This window comes from Microcaecilia unicolor, chromosome 3, assembly GCF_901765095.1.
Source record: "Microcaecilia unicolor chromosome 3, aMicUni1.1, whole genome shotgun sequence".
In the NCBI taxonomy this organism is placed as follows: domain Eukaryota; kingdom Metazoa; phylum Chordata; class Amphibia; order Gymnophiona; family Siphonopidae; genus Microcaecilia; species Microcaecilia unicolor.
In genome coordinates this window covers 191,374,527-191,388,657 of record NC_044033.1, presented here as the reverse complement: position 1 = coordinate 191,388,657, position 14,131 = coordinate 191,374,527, and the positions used below count along the sequence as shown (strand labels likewise).

General features: G+C 42.0%; 1 protein-coding gene across 4 annotated transcripts in view; it reads right to left on the bottom strand.

Moving 5' to 3' along the window:
• The window catches only part of FMNL3 (formin like 3), a 263,779-nt gene that overhangs the window by 29,799 nt on the left and 219,849 nt on the right, over positions 1 to 14,131 (bottom strand). For all 4 annotated transcript variants that reach the window (XR_003941482.1, XM_030196846.1, XM_030196847.1 and 1 more), the window contains one exon: positions 13,582 to 13,650. Coding sequence is in view for 3 of the 4 variants with exons in the window: in XM_030196846.1 (XP_030052706.1) it covers positions 13,582 to 13,650 (69 nt within the window). In the remaining variant the exon portion in view is untranslated. The remainder of the gene's footprint in view (positions 1 to 13,581; positions 13,651 to 14,131) is intronic.

The window sequence follows — 14,131 nt, the reverse complement described above, 5'->3', positions numbered from 1 at the left end:
CCTCCCTCTCACAAAACAATCCCCCTTAGTGGTATTGGTACAAGTCAGAAAACTGGAGAATATAGTCATAGGACTAAACAAAATTGAGTTACACTAGAAGGCACCACATCTCTCTACATACAGGTCAATTAGTATATAAATAAAACACATCTCTTAAGAAACATAGCCCCTAAGGATGTTTATGTTTATTTAAAAACTTGATATGCCGTCCATCCTTACCAGACCAGAGCAGTTTACAAAATCAAAATCAGACATAAATAGAAAAAGGAGCTCCTAACAATGATCACGCAAGATCATAATCATTCTTTCACATAGTTAATAAAATAAAGACATGCCAACAATTAATAACTGCAATGAGAGCATGCTAATACATAGTCCAGCCTTCCTGCCCCCTGGGTTGCAAATTGAAAGCCCACTTAAAAAAATACATTTTCAAGAGGGTCTTAAATTTCTTATAGCTCACCTCCCCACGAAGTTCCCTTGGCAGGCCATTCCAAAGTGCTGTTGCTTGCCAAAAGAAGGCCCGACTCTCATGATTGCCCAATAAGCCTGTGCCAGAGGGGGTGCAGACATCCTAAAATCCTGCACTGACCTAAGACATCTAGCACATTTATATAAAACTGTCTACCTACTTAGATGCAATGGTTGTTGCTTCCGTGGAGGGGCATTTTCAAAAGGGACATCCATGTTTTGATATGGCCGTCCTCGCAAAATGTCCCAATCCAGGGGTGCGGAAACCCGTATTTTCAAAATAAGATGGCCGTCCATCTTTTGTTTCGAAAATACCGTCAGGGACGTCCAAATCCTTAAATTTGGCGTCCCTAGATTTGGTTGTCCCTAGACTTGGTTGTTTCTGATTTTCGGTGATAATCGAAACCAAGGACGTCCATCTCAGAAACGACCAAATGCAAGCCATTTCATCGTGGGATGAGTCAGCATTTGTACTGCCCTGGTCCCCCTGACATGCCAGGACACCAACCGGGCACCCTAGGGGGCACTGCAGTGGACTTCATAAATTGCTCCCAGGTACATAGCTCCCTTACCTTGTGTGCTGAGCCCCCCAACCCCCCCCCCCCAAAAAAAAAAAAACCTACTACCTACAACTGTACACCACTACCATAGCCCTTACGGGTGAAGGGAGCACCTAGATGTGGGTACAGTGGGTTTGTGGTGGGTTTTCGAGGGCTCGCTGTTTCCTCCACAAACGTAACAGGTAGAGGGGTATGGGCCTGGGTCTGCCTGCCTGAAGTGCAGGGACCTGCATACTGCTGTCATGGACCTGAGTATGACATCTGAGGCTGGCATAGAGGCTGACACGACATATTTTTAAAGATGTTTTTTGAGGGTGAGAGGGGGATAGTGACCACTGGGGGAGTAAAGGGAGGTCATCCCCAATTCCAGTGGTCATCTGGTCATTTCGGGCACCTTTATGTGCCTTGGTCGTAAGAAAAACACGACCAGGTAAAGTTGTCCAACCATTCATCTGTGACGTCCTTGTTTCTTTCGATTATGGGTCAAGGACATCCAAGTGTTAGGCACGCTCAAGTCTCGCCTTCGCTATGTCTCCGACACACCCCCTTGTACTTTGGCAGTCCCTGCGACGGAGTGCAGTTGGGGACATCCAAAATCGGCTTTCTATTATACCGATTTGGACGACCCTGGGAGAAGGACGTCCATCTTCTGATTTATGTCGAAAGATGAGCATCCTTCTCTTTCGAAAATGAGCCCTATAGTGACTTATGCACTAGGCAAAAGACGTTAAATTTACTTCTGAAGAGGGCAGGCAGCCATTGATATTTAACAAACAAATGTGTTGAATGATCAAAAAATGTGACATTTCCTAATAGCCGCAAGCTAGACAGGGGACTCTTGCTCAAACCAGTCTAGAAAAGGTATCCAATGTTTGTCAAAACATTGAAGATGGCCTCTCTTAATGGCTGTAAGTCTGCTTAGGAAATAAGCTTGCTATAGTTTAGGTTTTAAACCTACAGGTTGTGGGATGGTCCTGTTGATCTAACATCTGGCTAGTTCTCTTCAAATTATGGCTAAACAGGGAAAGAGAATTCATGCTTGGGAGGAAGATAACCCAGCCAAGAGCCCCTGAAAAAGATAACTTGGGGTCCATAGGTAGCAGCACTTGTAAAATGTTCAAAGTATTTGATTGCAGACAACCCAAAAAGGTCACACCATCAGGCAGCCCCACCAAATATGAAAATAAAGCCAAAGACTTCCACACCCCTTCCAACAATTGGGAGAATGGTGAGGAGAAAACCTGGCCACTTTCACTGGGCATAAATACCATCTATATAGCACCTTGAGGCCCTGCTTCACCAACTTCATATTGGGTAATGTAAGAATCCCTTTTCCTATGACCCCCCATTAATGCCAAATACAATTTGGAGATTAGCTTACATTGGGAATTACCTTCCATCAGCAGTTCTTCCATTGGAGTGAGCTTTCCCCCAGCCAACCCCCCACTGCTCAACTATGAAGATGATGAATCTGCAAATAAACATAAAACTCCCTAGAGAGGAGGCCAAAAGTATCTCTTAACTGCTGAAAAGAGAGCAGCACACTATCTGGGTTTCATTCTTCCTTCTCCTCATTCTCCCTTCTTACATGAGTTCTATTTCCCCACCTATCTCATTCTTTTCCCAGCCTCCTATTTCCCTTCACTCGCTTTCTAGTTACTACTACTACTACTACTATTTAGCATTTCTATAGCGCTACAAGGCATACGCAGCGCTGCACAAACATAGAAGAAAGACAGTCCCTGCTCAAAGAGCTTACAATCTAGTTACCATTTACACCCTCTATAATCATCCCTTCCCTAGTCTCATCTACTTTTCTGCCTTACATTCCCTAATCAGCCCCAGCTCCTTCCCTATCACTTCCTTGCCACCTGCAGTCCCTTTCTTATGTTTTACCCCATCTAGATTCCCATTTTCTCTTTTGTTAATCCTCACCTCCTTCAGAACCCTGTTCCTACTTTTGACTCTCACCCACTCCATAGTCATTGGTCTCCCAACCCCTTTCCAAACCCTCCAAATCCTTTACAATTATCTTCCCTCCCCATATTTCTGCACTTACTCTCACAGCCCTACCCAATATAACTGGTATACTCGGCAATTGTCCCGCCTATGCCATTATCACAAGCCTCCCAATCAAGAGCAAAAGAGAAGAGATACAAAAGTAGACACACGACAAGCACTTGCCACCTAGAAGTCTCCCCCCCCCCCCCCCCCCCAATCACCATAGGGATATTGTATGTCTAAATAATTGGCTTGGATCATCCAAATTTAAATAAGTTGTTTGATATATTGAAACAATTGACAAATTGTCCTGTGGCTGATAACTTTAAATGTAAAACCTACATCAACGTATGTTGCATTGTATTTTTCTGATAAGATAGCCAGGTACTAATTTTAGATATTTTAGAAGTGATTTGGGAAATACATTTTATTATAAAAGGGCTTTTGGTAATGGTAGTTTTTATGTGGTATACCAGCTGATAGGAACTGGTCAGTTTTTTGTATGGTTTGCAATCCAGAGACTGAGTTAGTAGTTAAGAGACTATCTAAAACAAACCGTCCTTTGGATGTGTGCCCGGCTTACTTGTATTCTGATCTCCCTTTGTCAGTGATTAATTGGTTGGCTTGCCTGGTGAATTTAATATTAAATTATGGTTGGTTTTCTCCTGATTTGAGGAACATTGTACTTACTCCAATCCCGAAGGGTACAAGTATGGATTTATCATTAACATCTAGTTTCAGAACCAGTTGCAGGTTATACCTTTTCTGATGAAATTGAATTTTTAGTGACTTCTCAACCGAGTGATTTTATTGCTGATTCAAATGTCTTATTGTCTTCTCAACATGGTTTTAGAAACTTTTGTAGTACAGAAGCCCTGCTGATTGAGTTGGATTCATGAGTGAGAACAGAGTTAAGTAAAGGTGGTCAAATGCTGCTGTTACAATTTGATGTTTCGGTGGCATTTGACACTGTTAACCATTATCCTTGACTATGTAGGTTATCAGAGGTGGAGATTTCTGGTGTGGTTTTACAATGGTTTGAGGGAGTTTTGAGAAACGGACAATACAGATGTTGAAAGAAGGGTCTTGTTCTGAGCACTGGATACCTGCATGCGGTGTACCACAGGGCTCTCCTGTTTCTCCCTTATTGTACAACATATATACGAGTACATTGAGTGTGATTTAGTTGGGCTCTGAATGTCTGTTTTATTCCTCTGCTGATATATTTTTGCTGATTCCTATCAATCCAGTTATGGACTTGTTTCTTAGCAGATTGTCTGGGGTTGTTGAACAGGTTAGATAAAGGTCTTTGACATATCAGCTTAAATTTAATATGGAGAAGACCAAATTTTTATGGTTTGGTTTGCAGAGTGAACTTAGTCCAGCTTGTAGTCTTTGCCTCTTATTTGCCTTAATGTTAAGTACTGGATGTTTTTCTGAATTCTTTGTTGAATTTTGAAAAATAGGTTAATTCTGTATTACAAAAATCTTTTTTTTTTTTTAATTGAGACAATTACGCTTAGTTTGGTCTGTTTTTTTCCAGCAATATTTTAGAGTGATTGTACAATCTACTGTTTTGTCCTTGTTGGATTACTGCAACTCCATTTATTCTACAATGTCAGTAAAACGTATGAGAAAGCTTCGATTGGTACAAAACACAGCTGCAAAGTTGGTTGTGAAGTGACAGAGGGGAGTAGCAGAGCTACGTTTAGTCATCATGAAAGCTTCTCATTTGAGTTGGGGCGTGACGTATCAGACCCGGAGGGAAGCTGTTTAAAATTTATTTGAAAGCTTCCCGTACAAATATATGATGAAATAACATTTAAAATCACTAAAACAGCATTAAAAATTATTGTCGGCATTTCAGCTTTAAAACTGAGCACCTGGGAAAGATGAGCTTAGAATCGGATGAGGTGCCACACACCGAATTGGAGGTGAGAAGAAGCGGCAGTCTGTCAGCTGACTACTTTGTCACTGAATTTGAAGATGTCCACATCTCACTGCGGAAAGGCCTGGGAGAGCTGCTCGTTCACACACATGGCATTCTGCAGCTTCACTTCCATTGCTCTCACAATCGCAGCCTGAAGCATGCTGTTGGGTGATGATGTCAGTGCCCAGTGGGCTCAAGAAAAATCAAGCTCTGAGGCATCATGATTCAGGCGTTGTGCATCGGAGACAAACATTTCTCTTATTTGCCTTAATCACCGCCTACAGTAAGTTAATTACTAGACACTATCTCATAATAGGCTCAAAATATTCTTCCAGTTATTTATAGTTAATTGGTTATATCTTATTATTCTATGTCACATTTTAATTGGCTCTCTCTCTCTACTGATTTGGAAATTCACTTTAATATCTCAGTCATCATTTCTAACAGGGTTAAAGTTAAAGCATGAGCCACAAAACACAATATGACAAATTCAATTATTTAAACCAACTAAATCATTCATACAACATCAATCAAGAATCACCTGATTCAAAGCCACCCCACTCAAAAACAAAACAAAATCCTTTCTCCATAAGAAAACATCTCATAAATGTTAAATGCAACACTGACAATTCACTCTCATTTACACCATTCCCAACTAGATATGTTAATGCCAGATCTACAGTAAACAAAACACAGATAATCAGAGAATGGATAAAGGAACAACAATTAGGTTTCTTACTGATTACTGAAACCTGGTTACATGTGCAAGACGATCCAGTATTAACTGACCTACGTCCCCCAGGTTACAAAATTCTTCACCAAGCTAGAAAAGGGAAAAAGGAAGGGGCATTGCCATAATATATAAATTCTTTTTCAAAGTTGAACTGATATCTTATAATAACTCCCCCACTCTTGAAACAATTGCTTGCAAAACCAGCGATGATACTCTATCTGATCCTATCTGCATCATCCTTTTCTACCACCCACCAGGGCAACCAATAGAAAATATCTTCACAGAATTTGTATCTAACATAAGCACCAAATTTGATAATGTCCTACTAATAGGGGACATTAATTTACACTTAATCACAATGACATTAATACAAAAAATGTACTTGACTTTCTAAACTACTAGTACCATTAATAAACTTACTTCAAAGAAATGCTAGATATGAGGCGGAGACTATCTCAGACTACATCTCCCAAATTGCAAAAAAGTGATCTACAAAAAACAGTTCACTCTGCAGACTTCACATACTTAGGAACCAAATGGTGGAACTCCTTATCATTCAAAATAAAAAGCATTCAGAAGTACACCAAATTCCGTAAAGTCCTTAAATCATTCCTCTTAAAGCAAACCCTTACAAAGAACAACCAGAACTCAAGCAACTAATTCTCCCCTGAATTGGTTATTTCTTTATTTACCATTAGCTTTTACTACTACTACTACTTATTTCTAAAGCGCTACTAGACGTCCACAGCGCTGTACACTTGAACATGAAGAGATAGTCCCTGCTCGACAACTTGCTATTTCTCACTGTTTCATGTACAATTTCTCATTCATAATAGATTTTTCGAATGTTGAATATCCATAGATATCCCAGTATGCCTATCCTATATAATAATTCTCACCTCCAACAGGATGTGCTTGGGACCGTGCCTGCCGGAAGTGGTCTGCTAGACAGGCACGCACTGACCTTAGTGACAGACAATTTGGCTAAGCAAAACAATCTGAGTGCTGGCCATTAGGACACAGGGTTGATAGGAGAGTTTTAAAAGACTGAAGGAACAGAAAGTGTTAAATTGGGGGAGGGGGGAGTTCTGAACCACTGAAAAACATGAACATTTGGGAAAGGAAAACAATCTGAATGCTGCCCATTAGGACACAGGGTTGATAGGAGAGTTTTAAAAGACTGAAGGAACCGAAAGTGTTAAACTGGAGAAAGGGGGGGGGGGAGAGTTGTGAATGACTGAAAGACATGCAAATTTGGGACAGGAAAACAATCTCAATGCTGACCATTAGCACACAGGGTACATAGGACAGTTTTACAAGACTGAAGGAACCAAAAGTGTTCGGGGGGGGGGGGGGGGGGGGGCAAGTTCTGAATGAATGAAAGAAATGAAAATTTACGAGAGGAACACAATCTGAATGCCGGGCATTTGTACACAGGGTAGATAGGACACTTTTTAAAAAAAATGAAGGACATGAAAGTATTACATCTTGGGGGAGGGGTGAGGAGGAAAGCGGTGGGGTATCCGGATACTGGGCGTTAGGGCCAAGGGGGTACATAGACTTTTGAAAGCCTTAAGGAACCCAAAGTGTGGGAAGGAGGAGGAAAAGGAGGGGAGGGAACGGGGTGAGGGGCATTAGGAACAGGGGAGGGGGCCCTGTCACACACTCTCATTCTCACACACACACTGTCACACAGACAGTCTCACTCTGTCACACACCCGCACATTCACTCTGGCTCTCTCTCTCAAACATACACACTCCCAGGAAAACCTTGCTAGCGCCCATTTCATTCGTTCCAGAAACGGGCCTTTTTTACTAGTGATATTATATTGTATAATTGGATTCTTACAAATAGATTACTCTCTTATGCATTATTCTCTGTTATGTATCCTATACTGTTTATTGTAAGCCACACTGAACTCAAGCTTGTTTGGGATAATGTGGGATATAAATGTCATAAATCAATCAATCAATCAATCAATCAATCAGGGCTCAATGTATGATTATGTTACTCCTTTGTTTAAATTGTGCTATCTGGCTTTGCATGGGGATGTGCCTGAGAATTTCCCTAAATTAATTAGGATATTTGGGGTGGAGGGGGCTCATGTTGGCTCAGAGAGCTTTAAAATATCTGCTTTTGTAGATAACATTTTGGTCCTTCTTTGTGAACCTGGACTTCTTTACCAGCCTTATTGGACATTCTTGTAGAATTTGGAGATTTTTCTGGGTTTTGTATCAATCTTACCAAGTCTGATGTCCTAACAATTAATGTAGATGATGTGGCTTGGGAGGCATTGAGATGTCCTTTGCGAAGAACTCAAGATTTTTTTTTTTTACTTACCTGGGGATTCAGCTTTGTGTGGATACTTCTTATCCATATACTACTAATATGTCCCAGTTGTTTTCTTTTACTAAACAAAAACTAAGGCAGTGGTGTGGTCTCCTTTTATCTTTGTTAGGGAGAATTAGTCTTTTTACCATGGTTATCGTCCCCAAATGGTTGTACTACTTGCAAACTTTACCTTTATTTTTCACCGCCAAAGATTTGAGATCTCTTTCTGGTTTAATTTCTTGGTTTTACTGGGAGGGTAAGAAACTGAAAATCAAATACCAAACTTTAGTGGGTAATTGACGTAGGGGTGGCTTAGGTCTTCTGGATGTTAAATTGTATAATCTGGCCTGCATGTTATGCCATTTATGTGACTGGCTTTCCCAGGGGGACAGGGATGCGTACACTCCTATAGCTATGGAAAGTGTTTTATGTTTTCCCCTGCATCTTCTTTATGTGTTGCATGCTAAACCCTCTATTTTACCATCTCATATGCGCAAGAGTGTGTTGGTAAAACCAGCATGAGAGTTTTGGCGGGATCAGCTCAGTTGTGGAAGTTTAACCCACATTGTAGTGGTTTGTTACCAATAAGGGGGAACTTGGACTTTCCTCCAGGCACGGATAATCCTAGATTGTTGAGATGGGTGGAGAGGGGCAGTAGTGTACCAAGGGCGGGGCGGTCTGCCCCAGGTGCAGGCAGCAAGAGGGTGCACGGAACAGTAGCGTGGCTGTTGGCTCCTGCAGTTCCCTGCCCCCTCTGACGTTACTGCCTATTCTAGGGCAGGGGACCGGCAGAGCCGATAGCCACACAACTGCTCCTTGCTCCCCCAGGTGATGAGGATGATGTGCTTTGGGGGAGGGGAGGTAGGTGATGTGCTGGGGGGAGGCGTAGTGGCGACCTGCCCCAGGTGGCAGCCAACCTAGGTATACCACAGGAGAAGGGGCTTAGTAAGTTGTATCATTTTCTTTCACTGGATGGCTTCCTGTGGTGTCGGCTGATCTGTTTCCAGCTGCATTGAATTTTGCTGCCCTATATGCATTTTGGCAACTTACTCATTATGCTTTCTTCTTTAGATTCATTGCAGCTCACCACTGATCTGGATTCCAAATTTAAGGAATTTTTTGTTGTGCCGTCTGGGGATCCTGTTTCTATTTCTTTGTTACACAAAGTTGCTTGTTGCTTGCCCCTTGAGACATCTTGGGGAACTAGCAGCTCGTTGGTCAGGAAACTTAAATCTTCGGATTAGTTCCCAGGATCTTATGCATTGTATCCACCGTATTCCATATTAAGTACACAGTGCGGAACTTAGGGAGTGTCAATATCAAGTGATATTTAGGGCTTATATCTCGCAATCCAGACTCCAGAATCGCCAAACCACTCCAAGAAAAACTGCATTGGTTACCAATCAAAGAATGCATCACTTTCAAAATCTGCACGACTGTTCACAAAATTATCTATGGTGAGGCACCGGGACACATGACAGACCTCCTAGGCTTGCCAACTAGAAACACCACAAAATCTGTACGATCATACCTAAATCTCCACTACCCAAGCAACAAAGGACTCAAATACAAATCCACCTATGCATCCAGTTTTTCATACTTAAGCGCACAACTGTGGAACGCACTGTCAAAAGCAGTAAAAACTACGCTCGACCACCTAAATTTCCAGAAAGCACTAAAGACAGAACTGTTCAAAAGAGCATACCCCACCGACCCAACATAAAATAACAGGACATCTGCGACACAATGTAACCAAAGACCGTAATGGGCATTACATGACTCTTCCTCCCCTCTCCCTAAGTTCCCCCCAACTGTACCTACCACACATGTACCTCATTCTACCACAATATCGCTTTGAATTAATCCAAACCATGTATTTGTTCAGACTGGAATCGGCTAATGCCGTTTACGGCAATATGTAAGCCACATTGAGCCTGCAAAATGGTGGGAAAATGTGGGATACAAATGCTACAAATAATAATAATAATATGATGGGCTGTATTGATACACCTCTTTAGCTCAAATGTGGGGAGCTTCCTAATACTTTTTATCATGCATTTTGGGAATATAAGCTTATCAAGTCCTTCTGGAGGTCTTTGATGCATTATATAGAAAGAATTTTACACCAACATATTTCATTTCTCCCTGGTGGTATTCCCTTGGGTCAGGTTTCAACTTTGGGGCATTAAAACTAAAAATCAAAAAGCCTGGATAATGAAGGCTTGTAAAGTGGGGAGAAGTGTATTTTGCAATATTGGACCAAATCGGAAGCCCCGCAGTACCAGCATTGGAGGAATAAGCTCCACAGGCTGCTTCTGATGGGCCTCAGAGCTATGCAGTTTACTTTCAAATACCAGCGTCAATTTTATTCTGTTTGGGGGATGTATGTACATTCTTTGGCTCCTCATGCTCAAAGTCCCATTTTAAATCAATTGGGTGCCCTCTCAGGTCATATTGGGTGAATTTTTTTTAAACCTTCTTTTATTTTACTACCTTGTTGTTTATTAGGAGTATGGTAGGTGGTTATTTTACTCCTGGTATTCTGCATTTCTCATGGTGTGTGTATGTGTGTGTGTGTGGGGGGGGGGGGGGGGCGGTCATGAGTCCAGATACTCCATGATGGGTGTTTTTCAGTCAGGTATGGGTAGAGGGAGAATGCAATTAAATTATGTACCCTGTAAAATAATGACCCCTGACCCTGTACACTTACACTGGACCATCAAGGTATTAAATTTAAACAATCTACATTCACAGAAGCCTTACTGATACAACAGTGGGTACAGAGAAGAACCAGGACATTTCCACATACAAGGATAGTTGCAGGGCTCCAACTTCATCCTAAAAGAAAGTTATTTTCTGTTCTTTGCCTGCTGGAGAGGTAGCACTGCTACTGACCTATATTTGGTGTTAATTAAGGTGTGAGGAAGTAGAATAATGCAAAGGTTACTAAGAGCAATCTGATTACTCAGTTAACATCAAAGGGTCTGTTTGAAGCAGTCCCCTTAGAATCCGAACTGTAAAGAGAGGAAAGGTCCCACTTAACTTTCTTTTTGAGAAGTCCTGAGAGAAGAGGACATTGTTTTGCTCTGTGCTTGGTAACTTAAAGACTGGGTTTAAAAGAGGAATTGTAGAGTATTGATAAACACAGTTAGAATTAAAAAAAAAAAAAAAAGGAAGAAGCAAACTTTATTTACTAGTCTCCATACCCTTTCCCCTATAGTTTTAACACTTGAATTTTCTGCCACAGCATTAACAGATAGACTCTAGAAGGCATAGCAGGACCTAGTTCAGTCTTCATTCCCACCCCCACCTACCCCTAGCCTAACTCTTCATTTATAGTTAATTAATCTAATTAGGACAAGAGGACAGTTTTCATTAGAGTTTTAATTACATGTAATAGTTTTTGAGAAGCAAACACTAAATAAATTACACATTATACCATATAATCTTAAGGTTCTTTATGCTCCTCTGATATCCCTAGTAACTTAAGAAGTTTTAATTAAACAACCCTATAATACTAAGATGCTGACAGCAGTCCAGCAGCAAGTGGGGTGCTATTCAGTTTTTTGCATTCAGTGTCACATGTATGGTTATCTCCAAGTTGGTGAGAGGTTATACGTGTGTGCTCAATGCAAAGAGTTCCCAGCTCTCAGAGAAGGAGTCCATTCTCTTGAGGCTAGAGTAGCAGACTTGGAGGAGCTGAGGGAGACAGAGGTACATAGAGGAGACCTACAGGGACCCGTTGTAGAGAAGTCTCAACTCTAGTCTGGTAGCCCTTGTGCTGCCTTGGAAGAGGGAGGTCTCTTAGAAGAAGAGCTTCACCCTGGTGAAGTAGGAAGTACTCCTGTAGCCAGTGCCTGCCCACGAGGAGATGCACTATCCTCTTGCACTGAGGGATATGTCTTCAAGAACTTCTGACCAACCGGGAAGGGTTAGGATAGCTGCTGTAGTTGGTGATACAATTATTAGGCATGTAGATACCTGGGTGGATGGTGGAAGTAAGGATCGTCCGGTCACCTGCCTGCCTGGTGCAAAGGTGGTGGACCTCATGCGTCAACTAGATAAGATTTTAGATAGTGCTGGAGAGGAGTCGGCTGTCTTGGTACCTGTGGGTACCAATGACATAGGAAAATGTGGGACAGAGGTTCTGGAAGCCCAATTCCAAAACCTCTAGGGTAGCATTTTCAGAAGTGCTCCCTGTTCCACGTCCAGAGCCCAAGAGAAAGGCGCAGCTCCAGCCTCTGCAGTCTCAATGCATGGATAAGGTGATAGTGTAGGGAGGAGGGTTTTAGATTTGTACAGAACTGGGCAACATTCTGGGGAAGGGGAGTCTATTCCGGAATGATGGGCCCCACCTTAACCAGGGTGGGACCAGGCTGCTGGCATTGGCATATAAAAAGAAGATAGAGCAGCTTTTAAACTAGAAACTGGAGGAAGGCCAACAGTTGTTCAAAAGCACGTGGTTTTGAACAAGGTATCTTTCAAAGATATCAACAAAAGAGGGAAGATAGGGTATCCCGATAGCGAGGTTGAATTTAGAGACATTTCTCTGGTAAGTGAACACTATTTTGCTTTGTGCTTTGGGAACTTAAAGATTGGGGTTTAAAGGAGGAATTGTAGCAAAATAAAAATATAAAAAACCAAATTTTATCAACTAATCTCCATAGTCTTTTCCCTTTAGTTTTAAAAACTTTGTACCACAGCATTAACAGATAGACTCTAGCAGGCACTGCAGGATCTAGTTTAGTATTAAGGGGGAATAAAAAGAGAGAGAGAGAGAGAGGGGGGGGGGAAAAGCAAGAAGGACCTAGTTTAGTATTAAGGGGGGAATAATAAGAGAGAGAGAGAGAAAAGCAAGCATTATTAACTAGTTGCCATAGAGGGGAATGATCAGGCCACAGTGGTAATACTGTAAAACTACCAGTAGAGGTCAGCCAGTATCATATTTGGATAGGTAGCTGCTGGGCAGGAGTGAGTGGGGATTGATCCTGCTGCTATCACCCACCCCACCCTCCCTCCCTCCTCAGGCTCTTAGGGGTGAATCAGGGTCTCAAGAGAGAAAAGGATGAACCCAGCTGATCTGACTTTACATAAGGTGTAGCCGTGTAGCCCAAAATAAGGACCTGTGGGTGGAAGGAGCAGCATTGGGCCCACTGGACCATCAAGGATCAGAAAAGAGTGTCTGAGGAACTCCAATTTGGGCCAGTGGGCCCTTTAATTTTCTGGTGCTGCTGCTATACAGAACACAGCTTTGAGAGCATGCACTTAATTGGCTAAACTACCTCCGTAAAATGAGGTGAGCAACTGCAGGGCTGACCCCTGAGATGGATAAGTGGGCAAGGGGTAAGGAAGTCTTCTCCCTCCTATGTATCAATTTCATGCTCTCCCCATACTCCCTTTTCATGCCCATCAGCCTCCACTTAGTTCAAAGGAAGACAGCTAGTCAATCTCTGTAAAAGCTGGAAAAATTTGCATTAGTAGACCTGTATGAACTTAAATGAACAGCCCTCTTCCTTGCTACACATTGCCACCCCATGTCACAGAAGCAGCTCACCTCTAGCATCCGCTTCAGTTTCTGAGAGGACTTTACTGATGCTGAAGCAGCAATTACTGCATTTAGTTGCTGAAAATACAAAGGAAAATTATTAATGAGGAATACCATGTACACCCCACCCACTGAACTGTATCCATGGAACTGGGCATACTGGCCAGGAAAAATATATAGTGAAAATCTTCCTACAGGCTAAGCTATTTTCAACAGCCTGATGATTTCTGTAACCCCTGTCCATTCACCCTGCATTCCAAGCTTTAGTGTCCCTTTTTCACCCATTTTGTATTTGAATTTCCAACACTCCCTGACCATTCTTGTACAAGAATGCATCCTGCAGATTATCTATCCAGAATGTGTCTCAGGGGCAGGCCAGCCTGAAAAACGTATAGCTCATGTTTAAGACATGGGTTTCCCAGTGTACAACAATGAAAAGGGCTAGAGAGACTAAGAAGGGAAGAAATTATTCTTGGGAGTGATTCGCTGAACAGACAGGGGTAAATTCTCAAAAGGTTGCCAAAATTTAAGTGCCAGGATGATGCGTGCTAAGCACGAA